Here is a 21,815-nt window from a genome sequence, read left to right as displayed (position 1 = left end):
ACGGATGTATGGCATGCACAACTAGGGGTCTCAGGTTCCTGAGAACTAAACTCTGGATCTTGCTTTACTGAATCCCAGCTATGTCATGCCACACCTTTCACATAGTTAGGTATACGCGATGCCTGTAGCTCCGTTACACATACAGAGAGCTTGTCTCACTCGCACAGACGAATCGCTTTACGCGCATACAGCATGCAGGGAACATCTTTTACGGCATGAGAATACGTTCGCTGTACAGATAGTCTCTTTCTACCGCGACTTTTACCGCATAAACTACGATCCGTTGTTATATCCGTATGTCCGCCCGGCGGAAATGGGCCCCCTAATTGGGTCCTATCATTTTATCGATTTTCGTAGATCTCACCGCATTGGACCCATACAATTTATTATACAACTTTATTGTTTTTTGATCGTCAGGCGCGCACGCAGCCACCGCCAAAGAAGTGCTCCAGAGTTTCGAGGATCCCGAACACGCGGTACAGGAAGGATGTTACTTCTCCGCCGAGTATCAGGGCGAGTTTATCATGCAGGTTGGCGGGGCTGGTTCCAAAGGTTCAGGGAGCATCGGTGATCCGGTGCCATACTCCTCGGTCCGCATAACCTTCAATTCGATACCTGTGTGGGGATATTGTCGGCGACGAGTTGGCCAGAACGTGCTTTTGGTCAATAGGTTGGTATAAGTTCGTTTACATAAACCGTTCGATTTTAAGCCTTTAATTAGACGCTGTTTCGGAGGCGGTTCAAGACCATGGATTTGACCAACTGTTGAAACGCCAACTGTTCTTTCTTTGGTATTAGAATTCACGTTTTGATTATCGTTTCCTGCATTAGCACCTTATATTCCCGGTGGGAAACCCGAAACTACGATGACTCTGTGAAAATTATTCGTTATAATTGGTTCGCTGAACGGAAAAACCGGTAACATACGGAGAGAACTCGCACCGTCCTGTTGATTCGACAGTTTGAACCTGAACCTTTTGCCATATGTTCGTCATTTCGAGATGAGACGAGACCACGATACATCCTTGGACTCGACGCGACGGTTGAGCAAAAAAGGGGAAAGATGAGGTGGCGAGGTGGAGGGGGGACACGAGCGAATCAGATTGCGCAAAAGAAAGCAAAATGCATGTTATACATGCGCGCTTCTTAATGGAAGTTAAATTGCCATCTCCCAAGAGCTATTTATACACGTTCACCACCACCACCACCACCACCATCAGCATCAGCAGGATGGACGGATCCAGGGATATGCCGCATGCTCCTTCCTCAATTTTTACCATTTTCATATGCGTGCGGATGCTGCTGGAGAGACTCTCGCTGCAAAGTCTGATCTTCTTTTTTTTTTGCTCGGGATAGAAAGAGAGAGAAGTAAGAGTTGTAAGAGAATAAAAAATTTTTTAGATGAGAAAAAAAAAAAAAAAAAAAATGCGAAACTGCACCTCTCGTCTGAATAATGTTCCGTGGAGAGCTAAATGTGCGTATATAATGCATGCTCCTGATACCTTCGTGCCTACGAATTCTCATCAACTCTCTTACGCTGCTGCGCACATGCTCTGCAGCGAATGATATTTAAGATCTGATGCAGCTGTAGGACCACCTCGGATGTGATGTTAAAATTGAAATAAGAAGGTAGTCTTCTCGTGAGTGTCTGTAGTACCTGCGGACGGGATCGGGAACTGTTGTTGCAGGATGCGGGAAAATTAGATTTTTCGAACCGTAATTGGGTGCGCTTCTTGCTTCTATACCTTTCTCTTCGCGTTTTGTTTTGTTTTTTGTTATTTTTTTGTTTTTTTTCGGTTTTTCGTTTTTCTGGTTCTTCTGATTTGCAGGTTTCCTCGTCAAGTACGTCTAAAAACTGATTGGCCCGTTGCCCGGTGTTGAAGATCTTGCTTCTTTTTTCTTTTTTTTTTTTTTTTCCGTCTTTCGCTTTTTCTTTAATACCGTTTTTCTGGTATCGAATACCGCAGAGATTTTTATCTCTTACACGATCGGGTTGCCCTTCTTCTTCGTCGTTAAACTGCCCGGCGGATGTTTCCTCAGCCGTGACGTAGTTCTTGGGTCGTCGTCTTCTTCATCCTCGTTGTCGTCGTTGAGGCGCGATCATCGAACGAAAGAATTCTTCTCGCCTGCACAAGTTGCGGTTCAGCAGTGATGAGTTCCGATTGGATCTTCGCTACGAACGAAACAAAAAAAAAAAAAAAAGAAAAAAAAATACAACACAACAACGCTAAACTATATATACTGAACCTTGAGGATAACCACAAAGCGCGGCTTCGATTCTTCTGAAAAATATAATTCTCTCGACAGCGTTGTAAAATCTTACAGAAATTCGATCGCATTGTAATTGTTTTTTTTTTTTTTTATTTTTTCTTTTTGCACTTCGAGCATAATTATATCTCATCGTGGGACCTCGCCGCAGATGTGAAAAAAAAAGAAAAAAAATTTGTCTTTTAGATATGAAAAAACGTTATTGAATTATACATACTATATTGCACTTTATATTGATTGTTTTTTTTTTATTATTATTTTTTTTCACAGATACAACGACGATGATTGCATCCGATGTTTCCGATTGATAAGGAGATCGCGAAACATAATCGAAGTATTCTCAGAGAATTTGAACAGATGTTACACTTCCGAGATTGCCGCGACAGCATCTTGTGATACTCTATACTCCAAGGCTATTTTATACCGTAAGTATTTTTTTTTTTTTTATACCTTCAATACTTTTTCTTCGTCTCAAACCTGTATTGTGTATAATGACAAACTGTGTTATATCTGCAACACCATAATCGAATGCATCGAAAAGTAACAGCTCCGATAAATGATGACTTTTTAAATTAAATGCAAAGGAAAAAAATTCCAAAAAAAAAAAAATTGTACACGCGTCTATTTTTTGATCATCTAGGAAAAAATTCGCGAATCACGCATATCCACATTCACAAGTTTCGCGGTTCATTGATCACTTAAATATATTACGTTGATTGCATGTGTACGTGCGAAGCTAACGTCGAATAGTTACTTGGCAATTATCGCTGTCACACCGGCAACGAATAGTCCGCGGAATTTATAATCACTGATTCATTATAGATATTTCTTTTACGAAATGTGACTCACGCGGGATTCCGGTGTGTAAGGTGTTTGCCTTTCCGTTAGCCTCTCTTTCTCTTTGTCTCTCTCTTGATTTCTCAGACACGCATCAGGCACTGTTATATACCTATGTTGGAATTGTGATTTCAAATCTACGCTGCTGCAGAATCCACGTCGTAATTAATAGAGAAAAAGCAAAAATAGAAACGAAATCCTTATATACCCAATTAAGAACGCATTATGTTCTAGTTTGAAACTTGTATCCTGCCTGATGCGTATAATGTATATATAACGTTATACCGGCTCGTTAATGATTAATTAGGTAATTCGATATTATGATGTGCATTAATTGTAAGCCGACGCTTTCTCACCTGCGTAAATATGTAAATATATACGAGGTTCGGTTTCCTTTCCTATATTTTTTTTTTTTTACAAATTCTTTACTCGTTGTACTTGTAAAATTAGCGTGATTGCACCTTATTTACATGTTATACAGTATAACTCAAATACTCGTTATCGTGTGGCCGATTTTGTTATTACAGGTGTATAAACAAAGCGTATGAATATTTGTATTGCATAAATTTATACCAATTAATTCGCCTCGTTTCCTTGTATGCGTTGCATTATACTGACAGCAATGCATCGACGGTACGAAGCAAGTGGAAGTACACCTACATACATACATACATATATGTATATATATATATGTGTGTGTATAAAGACACACGTAATGTATAATAACTAGAGGAAAGGAAGTGCGGAGAAGATTGTGTAACACTTATGAAAGAATGTCTTAGACAGCGGATGCTACCCGTTTTTTACTCGTGTGTTATACGTTTACATACGTGTACGTTCATATCTCTACGCGCGTATCCGAATACATTTTGCTCGGTTTTTGATCCCCACACTTGATACATGCCTACCTGGATACGTGTATATATTCTTTACTTTTTACCTTCGTATCGAGGTACATTACTCATGAAACGACGCCCCTGCGAGATGCCTAGATCCAGTATGTATAATCATATTAAAAACTTACAGTGTATCTCTGGCGCCATCCAAGACGATTCTGCACCGCGCGACGTTGATAGTTTAGAAAACCTGCTAAAAACACGACGGAATATTACGAGTTTCAACGGTTGATGAAAATTTGTTTTTTATCCTCGTGGTATTTATAGCGTACATATACTACTTGCTTTTTCGTTTTTCTCAATTTACATGTTAATTTCGATCTTACCGGTTAGACACACACCTATTTCACGGGTATACCTGTGCTAATCTATTTCCACGTCTAGGTATCACATTTTGATATTGAGCAACATCTGTTTGGAAAAACATACTCTATTATCTTACGAAGGCTATTATACCGATGTCGATTCTTTGGTAACTGTTTCGAGGGTATTAATTAACGATTGGCAACGCTGAAAGAGCCGTGATGCTATAATCACAAACTGACCTAACGTAACGAATTATAAACGATCTGGTCACGGGTGTCTATATGTATATGTATATATATCTATACACACATTATATATCCATGCCCGCATCACCATATTACGTATGCATTGATACATTAGACACGTCTTTGTAACTTCAATTGATGCAGCGTTGCAGCTATCACTTTATACCTGTATACATGTATGCGTATTCTTTTCACACGTCCGTTGATCTCGCCTGCGCGCACGCGTAATTGATATTCATCATTCATTGTAAATTGTTTGTGAGGTGTATAATTGACAATTGTTGTATGAGAAAATCGAACGCATGGAACGATCGCGAGATGAGCGGAAATTGGTAATTTTTATTGTTTTTCTATTTTTCCATTTTACTTTCTTTTTTTTTTTTATTTCTCATCCCGCTAGACGAGGGCTAGGTGTCTATTATACATCTTATCTTATTATACCTACCTGTCGGGTTTCTTGGCGACAAGAAATCTGAAACGAAGTATTATTCTTCCAGCGTATAATGAGGCTGAGGCTCGTCGTGTAAAAAATTGCCGCAAGTTGACCCAGCATTCGTGGTGTTTACGGAAGCGTGACACCGGCCATCTTACATTTATAGTTTTACCTCAGAATTATACGTGTATATAATACACATGGCGTACATACCACGTACACAACAATTGAATTTAAGTCGATGTCATCCACACGATCAGCGATCGAGGGTAGTTCTTCTATATGTATTATAACAGTCGGGCGTGGGACTCCGCGGCGATCTTCGCCTCGAGTTTCTGATCTCAATGAGCTCACTTTTTGCTCTATGCTCGGTAGTTTTTTTTCTTTCTTTCGTCTTTTTATACATCTTCGTATACGAAGAAGAACCATCGAACCATGAGATGGAGAGGTGAAATCAATGCGTGAAAAAAGAGCAGTGAGAATGAAAACAATTCAAAAACTATCGGGATCCACGGTATTGGGTGACGCCATTTTGCTCTCATATTTAATAATAAAGATTGTTTTTCATCGTATATTTTACTCCGTATCTATTTAATGTATCAAAATAGTCGTCTGAACGCTTGCACGAAGGTTTTTGTGCATCCATGTTCGTACAATATACATATTTAATACGAACAGCTGATCACACCGCATGACGCCATATTGCAACGTTATAGCCATGCGCAAGTGCAATTACAGTAGATTTATACGACGGTGTTATTCATTTTTATTACTTTCCAAGTCTTGAGCTCCGTTCTTCGAAATTATGTTCACCAGGCGATAATACGGTACCCCATGGGTATAACCTCTTTCGCCGTGTATCGTGAATTTATGGTTAACAGGGAAAATTGCACATATTTTACATGAATGAACGCAGCTCCAGTACGTGCTATGAACTACTGCCAACCTATTTGACGAAATGGTTTCTAACCTCTTACGTGACGCCAGTCGTGCCGTTGTGAAGGTTAGGTTGGCAGCAGTTCGTGGCACACGCTGGGCTGCTTTAACTCGTGTAAAATCTGTGGATGTGTTGACGCATGCGTACTCGATCTTTCCTGTTCACCATAAATTCACGGTATACAAAGCTACCTACCTGTCGCTTCTGGGTTTTCCGTGACTAAAGGAAATTCGTTACGCCGAAAGAAGTCATCTCCCAGAGCTGGCTCACTGTCCCATGAAATATTCAGTGAATACGAGTCAGAATCAGCTGAGATCACACTAATTATCTCGCCTGTATTAAGTTTTAAATTTTTTTCCGTTCACTTTTTACGAGGAAATATTTTTTGACTACAAACTAGACATGAATAAATTTTACCTATATTCTTAACACGTGATTCGTGTTGTTTCTTACTTTTTCTTTTTTTTTTCAAATTGCTAATTCATACCTCAATATTTTAACCTTAGGTTCGTCCTTAATTCATGGACACATGTGAGGATTGAACAACGCATACTAATTCACTGTTCATAGATTTAAGTATTAATTTCAGTCTATATTAAATCAAGGGTAACAAACTCTATCTCAAATTTCCCACGTGTCGCGAGGGTAAACCCGAGTCTCGGAGAATCCTACAAAAATATTTACGCATCGCCAATATGGGTATACATATATATAGGTACATCTATGTGAGCACAGGTAGTAGAGTACATTTACAAAAAAAAAAAAAAAAGAGGAAATAACGAACGGAAAAAAAAGAGAAAAAATACCCTTGAGGGAAAGTGGTATGGAATTACCAGACTTCCGGTGGGGAGGATGGATTCCTCTCTATTGTATATTTACCTCTAGCTGTTTTGTAGTTTCTATCACCGGTACCCATAGATATCGGTTATGCGATTTATGAACCTCGACGAACTTTACCCGGTTCGGAGCTCTAATATACTATATTTATTTTGCGAAAATCCGTAGTGATACGTCTTCGCATAACATACATTATATATCAGAAAAAGATATCAAATGCCAACAAATGATATTCAAATTCCGTTTCTTACGGTATTTACATATTGTATATGGTCGTTATTAAAGTCGACTAAAAAGTTCAGTCGTGATTATCCACGAAACGCCTGCCGATATGCAAATTAACATACCTACTTGCAACCTGCATTGCTTGAATTAGGAAATTTCGCCGACTACCATACGATTTATTGGTAAAAAATTCCTTTTTTTCCTCAATATTCAGAGAATATTGTTCTTTTCGTGAAGAATTTTGCAGGGTTCTTGAAAATTCTTTAAACTAACGATAGAAAAAGGTTTAGAACAAGCATCCGCTTAGAGTATGTTGTGTTCAAGAAATAAACTCGAATTTCGCCTGACTGCAAGCAACCTAACATGCACCGAATAACGAGTATCATTTAAAATAAGGCGCTGTATTGAACACCAACTATCAAATTTAAAAAACATTGTGCAGTTTTTAGAACTGGAAATATTATTTCCACCCTGTTTTGATACGTGATAAGAATTCATTTTTCATTTCAGGTACTAAGGAATTCGCTGGGCAACCGATAAGGAACGAATATTGCCCGATCGAAGGACGTTACCATTTTACGTACAATATAAACGACGGTTCGGAAGAAAAAATTGAATGTAACACGTTCTCATCTGACTTTGGCAACTGCCCGGACGGATCGGTGTTTCATTTGAAATTCAAACGATGCTCGTTCGAGAATCTTGGTAGGGATGATTTCATCAGTCTGTCGAGAAAGGCGTCTCGCGATCAGATAATGAGTGAGCATAAGTGTTCTGTGTTCGTGATGGTCTTGTCGCATCCTCGTTATTCCTTGTTTCTTTTCGTTTGTTTTTCATTTTCATTTTTTTTACTTCTCTTCCATACCTTTGTACTCATCATACGTGGTCGCAAATCATGCTGGCTTGAATCATCGTCACCTGCGCATCCACATTAGTTCGCTTTGTTTTGTGACATTGATCAGAATCACACACGCACTTGGCGAAAGATCAGAAAAATGAAAATTTAGACACGTATCTAACGGTAATTTCGGCAAGGATCAGCATGAAAATTAATATATGAACGCTAATACTTGTTCGTTAAAATTGACTTGACATTTGTACTTCGCACTAATTTGCAAGACCACTTATGCCACAGTATCACATATCACGTTTTTACCGATATATTTTCTAACAAGTTGTCTATTTTTTGTTTCCGGGATAGAAAATATCAGAAATTCATGTTTCTATGTTTTTCAATGTGATTAACAGGCATTGGGTATAATTTGAGAATTTGATTTTTGTCTACCATGCAATATATCTTCCTCTCCGACAGATATTACATTCAATTGTCTCGGTACTTGGGACGGGCCGAACGGATCGAAATACTTGGCTCTTCTGGACGCGCAAGGAGGCGAAGAACGTCGACCCCAATATCGATGCGGTGTAAGTTTCTTGTTAGAAAATTTCAAACGTGTACCTCATCACAAGGGTGCATATGGGTTTTGTTTTGAGAACGAACAAATTCGCTGCAAAAATGTACGATTTATGACTTAACGTCGCCAATTACCTTTCAGCTTTATCATGTCGATAGTAAAAAAGGTAAAACCTACCTGGCATTCAGCAGCGACTCGAGTTGCACACAAAATCTTGAAAATTCAACTAGCGGATACGAAACTCTGGTACTGAGCAAAGCGACGAACCAAAAAACGGTACCAGACTACGTGAGAAATCATGTAGCACTGTAAGTATCCGTAATCTGTGCCTTATTTTCTAACTATATTTGAAAAAATGAACTCGGGTAAAGTCAAATTTTTCATTCTTGGTTTTAAGATTCCCGAAATGGTCGCACGGCGAGTGGGAACAATCGTTGATCGTAAACGGCACGATGACGTTTACGGATACAAATGGATATAAAAGTTACACTTTCGTAACTGTCGATTCGAACGATCAAAGCGGACGTTATGTCGTCTATTCGAAGGACCAATGGTAATTATAATAATTTTGATAATTTTCTATTATCCATGAGCACGGAAAAAAATGTATAAAAAGTAAAAATTCCCTATATCGGTAATATATCGTTTCCTTGATCCTAAGAACTATCATTTCATTGAATGAAAAGTTAGTCGTTCTAAAATTACAAATCAGGAACTGTATTCTCATTCTTTTACAGTGAGATGGAGGGTTACGTGTGTTTGATGATGAAACAACGTAGTGAAAACGTTCTGGAATTCACCACAGGTGAGAGTAAAAAACATGAAATAATAATAGTAAATATAATAAATGACAATCCTTTTCTTATCGAAATTTCTATTCTCTACAGGTACGGCAACGAGTCTTACTTACAAAAGTTACCTCTGCGACGATCCGAATCTCGACAAACCCGTTTGGATGACACAATCCAGTGAGTAGACAAATAAAATTAACTGATTATTCAATAATGATGATCGAAAGAGAAAATAGAAGAAAAAAAAAATTTGGACTCATCCATGTAATTTTTATTGCCCCATTCATCTGAGATGTGGAACAATTTTTGTTTAAGGAATAGAACGCGTGGTCGAATCTCCTTGCCCAATTACGGGCCAGTATACGGGAGTTATAACCGATCTTCCTGGAATGTGCGCAGAGTTAAGCAGTAATTGCAACACGCGAGAAATCATGTATTACAAAGTCAGTGATTGTAGTACCGGTGAATTATACGAGGGTGCGTAAGAATTTAATTTCATCGTTGTTAATATATTTGCTTTTTTTATCTTATCGTTTCTAAATTTTCAGAACGCAGTTATTTGTGTCTTGGACAGTGGGAAGAAAATGGCGTTATGTATACGTACACGAAGAGAAACGACACTAGTACAAACGAATGCTTCGTTGGACTGATAGTTAACGACGAGGAAATCTACATCAAAGAAGCTGGGGATCATTGTATAAGAAATATCGATCCCAAAACGCAGGGAATGCGTTTGTACAAAAAAGGTAGGAACATGGGACAATGATTACATTACCCATGGAGAAAAAAAAAACAAATTATAAGAATCGAAGGCTTCTGCGCTTTCTTTTCTTAGTTCGCTTTGTTCACAATATAACGAACTACAGTAAAACCTCGTTCTTCCGGCCTTCGCTCAACCGAGTCTCCGCGTTATGCTCGGATAATACGGATAGAGCTTTTACTTTGTTGCTTATATGTAGTAACAATGCTTTCTACCCCAAAGATTAATCTACGTTCGTTAGATTTTCACTTTTATATACTTCTGTGATTAAATTTCATTTTACCATTTCAAATACGTAAATAATGATTGAAATTTTCAAATTTTTTATTTCTTCCGTGTTATCCGAGGTTTCGCTTATCCGAGGTACCTCCTCCTCACGTTATCTTGGATAAACGAGGTTTAACTGTAAATAAGACTTAGAAATAAAAGGTTGTCACTTTTGATCGCTATTCCAGGACAATGTTATGGCAACTCTCCGAGTCCCGCACCCACGCCGCTTAAACCAATTCCGCACGATCCAGTAATGCGGATTACTTCCACACCTCGATCAAACGTTGGAGGTAAGACGTCAAAGTACGAGTAACTATTCGCGCGCTGAAAAATGTGACTAAAATTTTCTCTGCTTACCAATTTTTTTTCGTGTCTTTTACCCTACAGATAATACGATCAACCAAATTTCAACAATCACGGCTGGATCCAGATGTATCGGGAAAACCGCAAATAATCACCACACTATGTTCCTAATTATCCTTTTGGGGTTAATTTACTTAAATATGTATTACTCGAAGTCGGAGCGTTGAAGAATTGTTTTATAACGGAGATATAAATATAACGCGACAAGCGATATTTTAATTGCGATAAATATACTCTAAGACTGGACAATGTTTAGATCTGTCGCCTTTTTTTCAAGATAAAAAAAAAAAATAGGAAAGAAAAAAAAAACAAGGACGAGGGTAAAAAATTTTGTGTAGAAAGTGTAGAATAAAAAAATACTAGAATAATATATTAGACGTAGTTATATCATATATATATATATGATATACGTGTATTCGTAATCTGAATATCTCAACGAGTGTTTTAAATATTATACATATATACACAATATACATATAACGACTGAATTTACGATGGGAAGTTTGCATTGTGAACATTTCACGAAAAAAAAAAGAAAAAAAAATAACAAGTATTTGGCAACGCCCGGCCAAATTTTAACTGAATCTTGTTAACTTTTCACATAATATGTATTTTATCTGACGTTAAAATGACAAACATTGATAATGACTCTCGCGAAAGTGATTAATTCGAAAGCTTCACCTTGGTTGGATAAAATTTGAATGCTGTATTGCATTTTTTTTGTTTTTTTTATTTATTCCATCTTATCCAGGTCCTTTGGACACTTCCAAACTGTGACTAGCTTTTCATTGTGTATCTCTCGCAAGTATTTTGATTTCGATTTTAATTTCAATTTTTTCGGCACATTTCTTTCGAATATTTCTTTGGTTGTATAATTTTTTAAAGCAATTTTAGACTGAGACCGTTCCAAAAGCCGTTTCTGCATGTTTTTACAACTGCATGTACGTATGTCGCACTGAAATATTTTTGAACGTGGCATATCAAGCTGTGTGGAAATTTTTTTTTTTTTCTTATATAAACTTAAAATTATATATACATAAACACGTGCCTTAGAAATGTGCGAACAATGCGTGACTAATGGCTTCAGTGAAAAAAAATTTAGTATACGTATAATTGCAATTTTTATCATATTTAGTTCAGAGAGTTTACAATTATCGTATACATGTTAAGATCAATGTACAGTTTGCCAGAAGGCAAAACATCATGATGCGGCGGTAGATCGAGCCTTGAGTTAATTGTTTGCTTTTTGCTTTTCGGTTGGATATAAGTAAATCAAAAAAAGGAAGATTTCCATATTTTCTTTGTAATTCAGTTGCACGAAGCTTATTACAAAAAAGAGAAAAAAATTCAGTCCACAGTTTACAATAAATTTTAACGATTGACTCAAATCTCACGGAACTACCACGCTAAAAATCAAATGTAAATATAGTTTATTGTAATCCACTTTTTATGATTATTTATTAGTAAGCATTTATGTAAGAACTTGAAACGAAGTACCTCAGGTTACTGAGAGATGTAAAAATTGAGGTTCGTCGATCAATCGGAAAATATTTTTTAACATTTTTTTTTACTATTATCATGAGTCTTAATTCAAAGTTCGTATTTTGAAAATATTTTTCCACACAAATTCCACCGAACCCCAATCAATCGATCCTCGTATTTTTGGAGCAATTACCTTGTGTTTTTGTCAATTTAAACAATAGAGGTTCGAGTGAGTACTTAACATGGCATATATTTGATTGGTTTTTAAGATTGTAGATCAGATTACATTTTTAATTTGTGCCTCAATACCAAGGTTCTTGTGCACGGCTAATGTTTATTGTAATTTATTTTATCCAATTATTAAGACATTCAATCAATTTTTCTTTTATCTCATTCGAAACTTTATTCTATATTAATTCACTACTTCATACCGACTGTAAGCTAATATTATTGTAACGAAGTGAGTTCACTTTCCTTAAATTTCTTCCTCAAACTTGCGTGCTAACAATAATTTTAAGCACGTTGTGTTTCGTGCAACAGTGATGTAAAATATTTTTGTACAAAAGACAAAAAGACAGGATACGAAAAAAGCAATAAGAAATACATATACGTATGTCTTTTCCATACATGCGCGGAAAGGCCGATTTCGCTCCCTGTAATGCGGGAGCATAGCATGTGAAAAAGTAGACAAAGGTGTGTTCCTCCGACGGACGCATTTTTGTTTCGGTCTGCGCAGACCATATTTCAGTGGTCAGCTGTTAGCCCAATGGAAGCCATCTTGGAAATCGCTAAATGATCTCGAATGCGATTGGTCGAAAATCCAAGATGGCTTTCACTGGCAGCGGGACGCGATTGGTTCTAAGAGATGGGCTGCGCAAGAGATCGCTTAAAAAATAACGCCATCGGACGTCATAAATCTTAACCTCGATCGCACCAGCGTGATCGATGAAGCGTTATTCCTCGCTACAGGAAGCAAAATCGGCATTCGCGCACAGTGGAAATCGAGTTTACCACAGGAGTGACCGTTTCGCTCCCTTGGTGTACAATATACTATTAATTAGTCTAAGCGATTGAACGAGACCACGTGTGTCGGACGTACTTATTTAGCATACGTTTTCTTTTTATAAATCATAATACCGATATACCTTCTAACGAAAAGAAATTATTTCCTATAATCTATAACTATGTTTGCCAAATACATTTTTTAACACAAACGTGCGAACGAATATTTCTATTCGCCAAATTATTCGAAAAATATATTTAGCAAAAACTCGTACCACCTTTCTCAATTTCCTAGTGTGAAAAAACTGAATTTTGCAACAAATGTATCGATGCGTAAACTTCGGATTCGGTGCGGCGATCACAGCAGAAATTAGTCGAGTATTATTTATCATGCACCGTTTATAGTTCAAGCTGGCTGAAAGTAGGTGATGATGTTGAGCCTAGAACGAGCCTGACCCCGAGGTCTAGTTGCGGCGTTATCGCATTCTAGGATCTATGAGGGTACGAAGACGTGCTAGATTTAGGAGTCGAATTGCAGCCGGTTCACAGTGGAGAGCACTCAAGGTAATTACTCCAAAGAGACATTAAGTAATGTCGTAGATCTTGTCAGTGGGTAATGTGCGCATTGTGTACGAGCTTGACGCAAGGTAATCATAATTTAGGAGAATGTGAACTGCACAGAATTAACTCTCGGCACTGTTCAAGGTCACCTCTAATGGGCCAACGCACAGATAAGGAGAAGAGATATCTTCCGAAGACGCGAACGGCGTTAAGAGACCATTCAGAAAACAGGTCTGTCAGAGCAAAGCTTTGGATGATTATTTTGTGCCATTCTTTTCACGTCCATTAATGGCTTAATTGTCCTGACAATGCAAAGACGTTGTATAATGAAACGAAAAAAGTTGATTATGGATTGTCGAGATTGTCAGGATTCGGTTCTTGAGAGAGTCGATATGGAATACTGAACGGAAATCTTTCTGTATCTTCCTCTTCGCGACCATAAGGCATTATTGTTAAACTGTTATCGATGAAAAAGAAGACCATGCAGCTGCAGCCGGAAACCTAACAGCACAGCGATGGTGATGATAATAATAATAATTACGTTGTGATAAATAAAATATTATAGAAGCCCAAGACGCGAATACGAGGAGAGTCTAGAGCGCAGGTCCTTACGAATGGAGTTTACTTCGAGACGAACCCAGTCACGCGATCTCGCTTGGCAAGCTACCTTGCACCATCGGAAAGCCCTCCTCGGTCGCAGCAAGTCGTCAGTCGGTGGTTAAACACGATGAAGAACAGCACGAGATTCGCCTTCACTTTATCCTTGCTGGCTTTGTTCTGTAATGGGATTCCCAACGTCGATTCCCAGAGAACTCATGCTCGGCAAGGCGTCGGTAGGGAACCACCAACGATCAAGATACCCCTTCAGGGTAGTCTGGTCGGAAAGGAGGTGAGGTTTTAATATGCACTGGCTTCTTATTAAGCACCAATCCTATTACAACGCCTAAATCATCGTGCATTATAAAAGATGCGACTGAATCTTTCGTTCCACCGCACATGTTAAACACGTCCTGCAAAGCGCAGAGTCAATAATGCTATGCAGGTATTTTAGACATCCTGCCAATTTGTACCTATGGCAATTATTAATATACTCGCATGCAAAATTTCAAATAAAAAAAATTTTCCGGAATTCATCGAACGTATAAACTAAACATGCATTCAAGTGTTTAAGATTTTGTATTTAGTTTGTCAACCATTGCGAAGAATTCATTCATTTGACTCGGGTGCTTATGTACGAAAAGTAAAATTCAGTATTTACAGTAAACTGCCATTTCTTTGAGTCGAATATGATCTCTTCACGGCACATAAATTATTTTCAGACAAAGCCGTATCATTATTTCTGAACAATAAATATTTTCTCAAGGTGTGAGGGGAGGGCAATTGTTCATAGTCACGTGATCCGTGTCGGCAACAACCCTATAATCACCGGACTCTGAAAGAGTAGCTGTAACATTTTTATCGAAACTTTTTGGTACTCGTGACACAACACGTCATTTCCTATTTCGCATATGATCAGAGGGTACATTGAGCGATTAGAATCACTGTTCACCAAATTCTGTTACTCTAGCTTTTGGTGATTGAATTTGTTATTAGATGACGTGGATGCGGACGCAGAAGGTTTTCGCGTACCTTGGAATACCATATGCAAAGCCTCCGATTCGTCAGCTTCGATTTGCTGCGCCTGATACAAACCCGCTTCCATCCTGGTCCGGGATTAAAGAAGCCACCACCTACGCTCCGTCCTGTCAGCAAGTAGAGGGTGGACAAAAGCTCCATGAACGGACTTACCTCAGACTTCTGGCCATCAATGATGCCGATGATCCAGGAGTCAGCGAGGATTGTCTTTACCTCAATGTCTTCGTGCCTGATGGTGAGCTCTGATAAACTTTTCCTCATTTAAGTTATTCGGCCATCGAGATATGTATCGCTTCAGAGTAGCGCTGAGAATGACGGTAAAAAAAATTGCGCGGAATTTTTTAATCACCGTGATGATATGGTAAGTTCGCCGTGATAACGGTGCGATGGAAATATCCGGCGGAAGATTGCAGCGGCGGAAAAAAATGAACGTCACAAGTAGTTTAACTTGGGGGTGCCTTGGCATTTGAATTGCTAAGGTGACAAATTAGATCCTGATTTAGAATTGCGGATTAACAAACGGTGTTCTGTAATTAAAGGCAAACAGCAACTCGACTTAATTTTATCAAATGAAATTTAAGTGAGACTTGGATGTAGAGTAGTTCCGATACAAAAATAGAATGAAGAATTTAACCTCTGCCTATCATTTTATTGTGAAAAGTACGGGTGTAGAAAAATGCAGGAATGAATCATATTGAATAAAAAGAAAAAAATAGAAAAATTGAGACAGAGCCTTGTGCCAACTGAAATTGGTTTTTCTCGTTTACAATTTTTACCACCCAACGACACGCGATATTACTGCAGAAAGTTCTTTCCGCAGCAACGCGAAGTTAAAGTTCAACGTGACAAAGACCTTACAAGCCTCAAGAGTTGACTAAAATTAAAATCCATCGGTGTTACAAAATTTATTCACAAGGGCCTCTGTTATATAATATTCGCAGACCCTTACGGAAGGATTTAAACACATTAAGTAAACGGGGATGAAATTTTAGAAATACGTACAGCCGGATGAGTGTCGAATATTACAATGTTTTCAACGAGCGAAACTGTGAAAAACTAGAAGCGAATTCGAACCGATCGGAATACCGAAGTGTGGATTTGTTTCGCCTATAACTGAGATTATCGATTCCGGATGCGAACAATCAGTCGGTCAATGGCCAAGCCCCGAAGCCTTTGTGATAAGTAAATTTCAGTATCGGTGTGAAAACGAGCCAAGTAATTTGTCTACTTCTTTAACCAGATCATGTCGATTATACGTGATGAAATTTCCGGCAGGGTAGTCAGCCCGTCAACTTTATACATCTGACTTACATGCAACCCTTAAATCAAATCCACGATTTACTTCTTTACGACTCCTGCATGAAGGTGCCTGTATATAACGAGAAAACTTTCCAAGGGCATATAATATCGCCTCGGTTAATGGGCTTTCAGTTTCCTTGAAGATGACGATAGTAATCGTTGCGATAAACAACCCCGGGTACACAAAACTAGCCAAAGCCACGATACTCACATTATAACGTACGACAAGAACGCAACGCTGACATTTTCTTTGTCGAAGGTGGGGAAAAATAAATAAATAAATAAAAATTATATACCGATTAGAATCTCTCGGACCGTCGCTGGCCAATCACCTGCGTATTTCGAAAATCCGTTTCGACGCCTGCGACAAATCGACTCTGGGCACCAAACTAACCAGAGTTGCTGCACTGTACTCGAAGTTTGGCACACTTATGCACCCATGAGCAGTTAGTCCGGACTGGGGCACCCTTACAGTCAAACAGCAACTGGGTTGACGGGAACAACGACAAAGAAAGAATTGCCATTTGGACATAAGCTTAACGGTCCTGGATCGATAAGGGAATAAAGTATACGGTTTTAAAGTGTTGGTGAAGAAGAAGGGATGGTTGTGTTGCAGCGTTACGGTGCTTTGGACACGCAATCCGTTCGCCCTCCTCGCAGATGCCATGATACGGTGGTAATAGTCACGAAGCCCTCTCCTCCACCCCTGAAATCATTCCATCGCCATTTCTAGCTGGATTTTTCGCTCCCTTCGTGTAGGTACACATCACGACGGACCTTGGACGCGGGTTTTAAACCCTCGAAAATGCGACTGGGCCAATGGATCGCCGTCGCGAGATTCGTGATATTACCGCAATCCAACCGCAGGCTCGATTTTCCTTCCAACAATATTTTTTATAGTACAAGTACTGCAAGGAGTGAAAAACTCGGCAAACTCTTACCAGAGCTCGTATGTTTACGCCAATCAAACAGAATTATATGAAAATGGTTACTTTTCAACGGTGTTGTGTTTGAATTAGCGCCATTGTGCGGACAGCGAAGCAATTTGTACTGGTTCAATTGTAAGGGTTTAACCATGTTTTAAGGGTGTGTATAGATCGAGATTCACTCAAGTATTTTTTTACTAGAATCAATCGGTAGGAAGCATTGTCATTTAGAATAACGTTCACCATTTCGCGGCTCGTTTTGCGGAGCCATGAATATCTCGAGAACGGCTCGACCGATTCACTTCAAATTTGGAGTCAGTATTCTTGGACGTATCGCGTGCCTGGTGTTTTCGCGTCATACTGACCAGCTCAATTTCTTTCAGGCAATCCACCGAGCGAGGGCTGGCCGGTGATGGTCTGGTTTCACGGCGGAGATTTCAACACTGGGACTCCAGCCATTTGGGACGCCACAGTCTTCTCGATCAAACAGAAGGTAAGCTTTGGACTCAGCGTGATACTGCGATTCGGAAGGTTCGGAACGGCCTTGAAAGGGTCGCAGGACTCTCGTCGAAATCGATTCATAGCATGCTATTGATAGTCGTGTATGAGATTACTGTCATTAAATCTGGATGTTTCGCGTGTTTAGGAGACATGCATAACGACCCCGAGTCTTGCGCGTGATAACGTATGTCACGGTTTACATGCACGAATTCGTCCGAGGTGGACCTCGGGCTTGAAAATAGAATGCGAATGAAAGTTCGAACGTATTCTACAGGTCTTATAACTTTTGTTTTCTCAATTCAGTACCTGAAATAAGCTGGACTGGGAAAAGTGCTGCAGGAGTTACTGCAGGTACAATACACGTCGCGTGAAAATATATAACTCGATTCTGGGATTTGGCTTAATTTTTTTTTTTACGGCCTGATAAAGATCGAGTAATCAACAATACTTTCTGTGCTGGTAAATATGCCCACGGTGTAAGGTTCAAGATATGACTTGGAATTTGACTTATCGCAGGGGATCGGGGGTCGAAAATACGGAACAGTTAGAGGCAGGTATGTGATAATAGTTGCGTAATTGCGTGGTCACCGTTACACCAACTTTTAATACATTTATACATGCCAGGACCTGAAATCTCGGATCAGGACCTTGACCGTGAATTTTTAACCAAGCGTGATCGGTTAGAATTCAGAGATAGTCACACTGATATTATTCGGCAAATTTTCGTTGAGCAGAATTATTCCTGAACGCAATCTCTCGTGCAATAAATTTGCTGTTTTGTCGTGTGACTATAAAACGAATTCATTTAACCTCTATATCTGTATGTATGTCAGCTGCGGTAAAGATATTTTTAGAATGATGTTAGATCAATGAATCGAAGCGCAACGGACCAACTGACGTGATATTCGCGTGGAGGATAGGAAATTTATGCGAATTTGCGATGGATTTGAATACTGAAAATAGTCCTAGGGTTACTTTATGTATTGGACGGAAGCTAAAATTGTGTTTCGCAGGTTTTCACCAGAGTAATAAGTTGCAAATTGATTAGTTTTTGCACAACCTAAATCTGTTAATAATCGCCAAGGTTCTCATGTTGTCTAAGAACATTAATTATGCGTCCTTTTGTGTCAAGGATTTCCTAAATTTAACAGTAGTTGGACATCGTATTGTCAATCATAGGAACTCATAACGACTTAAATGTTCTTCCAAATCACGAGGAATAAACAGGGAAAACGGAAATTGTTTAGCATCACTCGAATTCACTTAAAATTACGTGAAAGTGTTGAAAATGATGGAAATCTTTGTAAGTTTTATGATTAATGGTTTCAATTTATCAACACTGATTACGAGTTTTTCCGATTGATTTCCATCTTATTGGGTGCTTTCGTTCGTTTCTAGTTAACCGAATGATTTCCATTGATTTCAAATGATTCCTCAGTGTTTTAGGTGATCTACAATGATTCTTGTGACCCCTTCCAAGCCGTTACGATTTCTGATAGGAACGTTATGAAATCCTTACAAGTCAAATAGCAATCACTCGATACTCTGGGAATCAACGAGGATCACACAATAAGATACGATGTCATACATTTGTTTTCCAAGTAAACTTCCCCCGACTATTTTTATTTCTTCTATCATATATGCGATCCCAACTGACCGTGACTTTTACGTACTCAGATGCTGATCGTGACGGTTGCGTACCGGCTGAACATCCTTGGATTTTTCACATCGACGGACGCGGAGGCTCCTGGTAACTACGGAATGCTGGACCAGATAGCGGCGTTGGACTGGGTGCAGAAAAACATCCAGTACTTTTCCGGTCAGCCGGACAACGTGGCGATATACGGTCACAGTTCGGGAGCGATAAGCGTGGGTCTTCACATACTGAGTCCATTGAGTCGAGGAAAATTCTCCAAGGCAATAGCGATGAGCGGAGACGCTATCGGGTCTGTCGGATCGCCGAAGACGGAGACGTCGGTGGTAGACCAGATAGCGGAAAAGTTCGGGTGCAATCGTCACCCGACAACGGACCTCATCAAGTGTCTCCGTAACGTTAGAGCAGAGATCCTGGTGCAGGAATCCTCCCACATAGAGACGTGGGGACCGATCGTCGACTACGAAACGAACAACACGACGGAGCCGTTCCTGCCAGAGGACCCGCTGGTCACCCTGGAGATGGGCAACTTCAACGCGGTTCCTCTGCTCGTCGGCTATTCGAACAACGAGCAGGCCCTGGCCTACATCGAGTCTATCGGCAACGGGCGGGACGAAAACGCTGACGGGGCGTTGAGTTCGGATAAGTTCGAGGCGCTGATAGACAGCGAGATAACCGCCGCGGCGAAGAAGTTCGAGGACAACACCACCTGCGAGGTGGACTCCGATATGCTGGTGAAGTCGGTGCTCTTCTACTACAAACCCTACCCGCCGACCAAGGACGAAATGGTGCTGAGGGACCGATACCTCGACCTTCAGACCGAGAAGAACTACGCCGCTGGTCTCACTCTTCTTGCGGGAAAAGTCTCGCGGCAGAAATCGGCCTTCGTTTATCGGTTCGATTATCGGCCGCGGACGGCTATGTCCACGGAGGGTGTTCCCGACTGGGCCGGAGTCCCTCACATGTTCGAACTCCAGTTCGTCTGGGGCCTTCCTCACGCCGCAAGCTCCGTGCAGTGGAACCCCGCCGACAAGAAGATGGCCGACGTTATGATGACGCTCTTTTCGAACTTCGTAAAGACCGCGAACCCTTCGCAGGCGAGCATGGGCGTGAAGTGGGAACCTTACACCGAGGAGAATCCCGGAATTCTACTGATCGACAGGACCATCAACATGAGCGATCACAATGCCGTCGATTACAAAGCGCTCGCGTTTTGGAACGAGTATTATCCCATTGTTCTCGAGGAGGCGAGATCCTGTGACTGTAACAACACATCAGCCGCCCAGTCTCTCACATCCGCTTCGTCGAATTTCCACATTGTCTTTTTCACCGCGGTGCTGCAGAGTATCGTTCCGGAGCCGGTGTTCGTCAGGAGGTTCGGATTGTTCTGACGAGTAGGATAGTCGAAAACAACTATTGTATTGTCTCTGCAACATTGCTAAGTCTGATTTAGGCGCCATTGTAATACTAAACTGAAAATGGTCAATGTCGGATGATTAATAGATGCGATATTATCACTCAAATTAACATTCAAATCAAATTTAACTATCGTCGTTCTGTCTTTTCATACGTATAATTGGCAATATTGCGAAGTATAAAGAAATTGCATAATATGCGAAACGTTGCGATAGAACCTTCGAAAATGCCTGATGGCTTTCTTTTTTTTTTCGCAACGTATTGTTGCCGCTTTGGTAATAAGCCAGAGTGCAGAGTTGCAATAATTAATTAATAATACACTCTCTTAGTCATGCCAATGAGGATATTCGAAATTCCACTGTCGCTTTTCGGATGTCCGAAAGGAAAGATCGAAAAAGTTTCCGTCACTGGTACACTTACACAATATGTTGATTGGCAATTTCATAAAACTGAAAATAAATCTTTTCACACATCGTTCTATAATAGACGTGGATCATTTGAAATTGATTTCTCCTATAATCTTTCTTACAAGTCAGCTAACTTTACATATACGAATGTTATGAAAAAAAGAGTTCTAAAATTATAGAATACACCTAGGAGAAGTTATCGTCAAAATGGTCGATCCATGTAGTTAAGAGTTTGACTGAACGAGCAGTTAGTTGAAAGCTTGAATTACGCTTAAATCTATGTTTATCTCTTCAACTTGACAATCGATATTCAGCAATCTAATATCTATCGTAGTAAGGAAAGGATCCAACC

The 21,815-nt window shown here is 39.7% G+C and overlaps 2 protein-coding genes across 5 annotated transcripts in view; both read left to right on the top strand.

Annotated features, from left to right (window-relative positions):
- The window catches only part of LOC124183881, a 37,198-nt gene extending 23,677 nt beyond the window's left edge, over nucleotides 1–13,521 (top strand). For 3 of the 4 annotated variants that reach the window (XM_046573018.1, XM_046573019.1, XM_046573017.1), the window contains exons 3-14: nucleotides 418–670; nucleotides 2,539–2,693; nucleotides 7,495–7,743; nucleotides 8,297–8,406; nucleotides 8,538–8,704; nucleotides 8,794–8,949; nucleotides 9,134–9,201; nucleotides 9,284–9,364; nucleotides 9,503–9,664; nucleotides 9,736–9,933; nucleotides 10,403–10,507; nucleotides 10,605–13,521. In XM_046573018.1, coding sequence (XP_046428974.1) covers nucleotides 418–670; nucleotides 2,539–2,693; nucleotides 7,495–7,743; nucleotides 8,297–8,406; nucleotides 8,538–8,704; nucleotides 8,794–8,949; nucleotides 9,134–9,201; nucleotides 9,284–9,364; nucleotides 9,503–9,664; nucleotides 9,736–9,933; nucleotides 10,403–10,507; nucleotides 10,605–10,747 — 1,847 coding nt within the window. In that variant the 3' untranslated portion in view covers nucleotides 10,748–13,521. The remainder of the gene's footprint in view (nucleotides 1–417; nucleotides 671–2,538; nucleotides 2,694–7,494; nucleotides 7,744–8,296; nucleotides 8,407–8,537; nucleotides 8,705–8,793; nucleotides 8,950–9,133; nucleotides 9,202–9,283; nucleotides 9,365–9,502; nucleotides 9,665–9,735; nucleotides 9,934–10,402; nucleotides 10,508–10,604) is intronic. The other variant, XM_046573020.1, reaches the window with a different exon arrangement.
- Nucleotides 13,522–13,880: 359 nt separating this feature from the next.
- On the top strand, nucleotides 13,881–21,539 carry LOC124183880 (carboxylesterase 5A-like). The gene is made up of 4 exons (XM_046573015.1): nucleotides 13,881–14,514; nucleotides 15,219–15,495; nucleotides 17,869–17,978; nucleotides 19,664–21,539. Exons 1-4 carry the CDS (start codon nucleotides 14,353–14,355, stop codon nucleotides 21,029–21,031), a joined length of 1,917 nt encoding a protein of 638 aa, XP_046428971.1. The 5' UTR covers nucleotides 13,881–14,352; the 3' UTR covers nucleotides 21,032–21,539.
- Nucleotides 21,540–21,815: the final 276 nt, after the last annotated feature.

The sequence above is a fragment of the Neodiprion fabricii genome, chromosome 5, assembly GCF_021155785.1.
Source record: "Neodiprion fabricii isolate iyNeoFabr1 chromosome 5, iyNeoFabr1.1, whole genome shotgun sequence".
Taxonomy (NCBI): domain Eukaryota; kingdom Metazoa; phylum Arthropoda; class Insecta; order Hymenoptera; family Diprionidae; genus Neodiprion; species Neodiprion fabricii.
The sequence above is the reverse complement of the archived record's forward strand: the minus strand, read 5'-3'. Positions and strand labels throughout refer to the sequence as shown.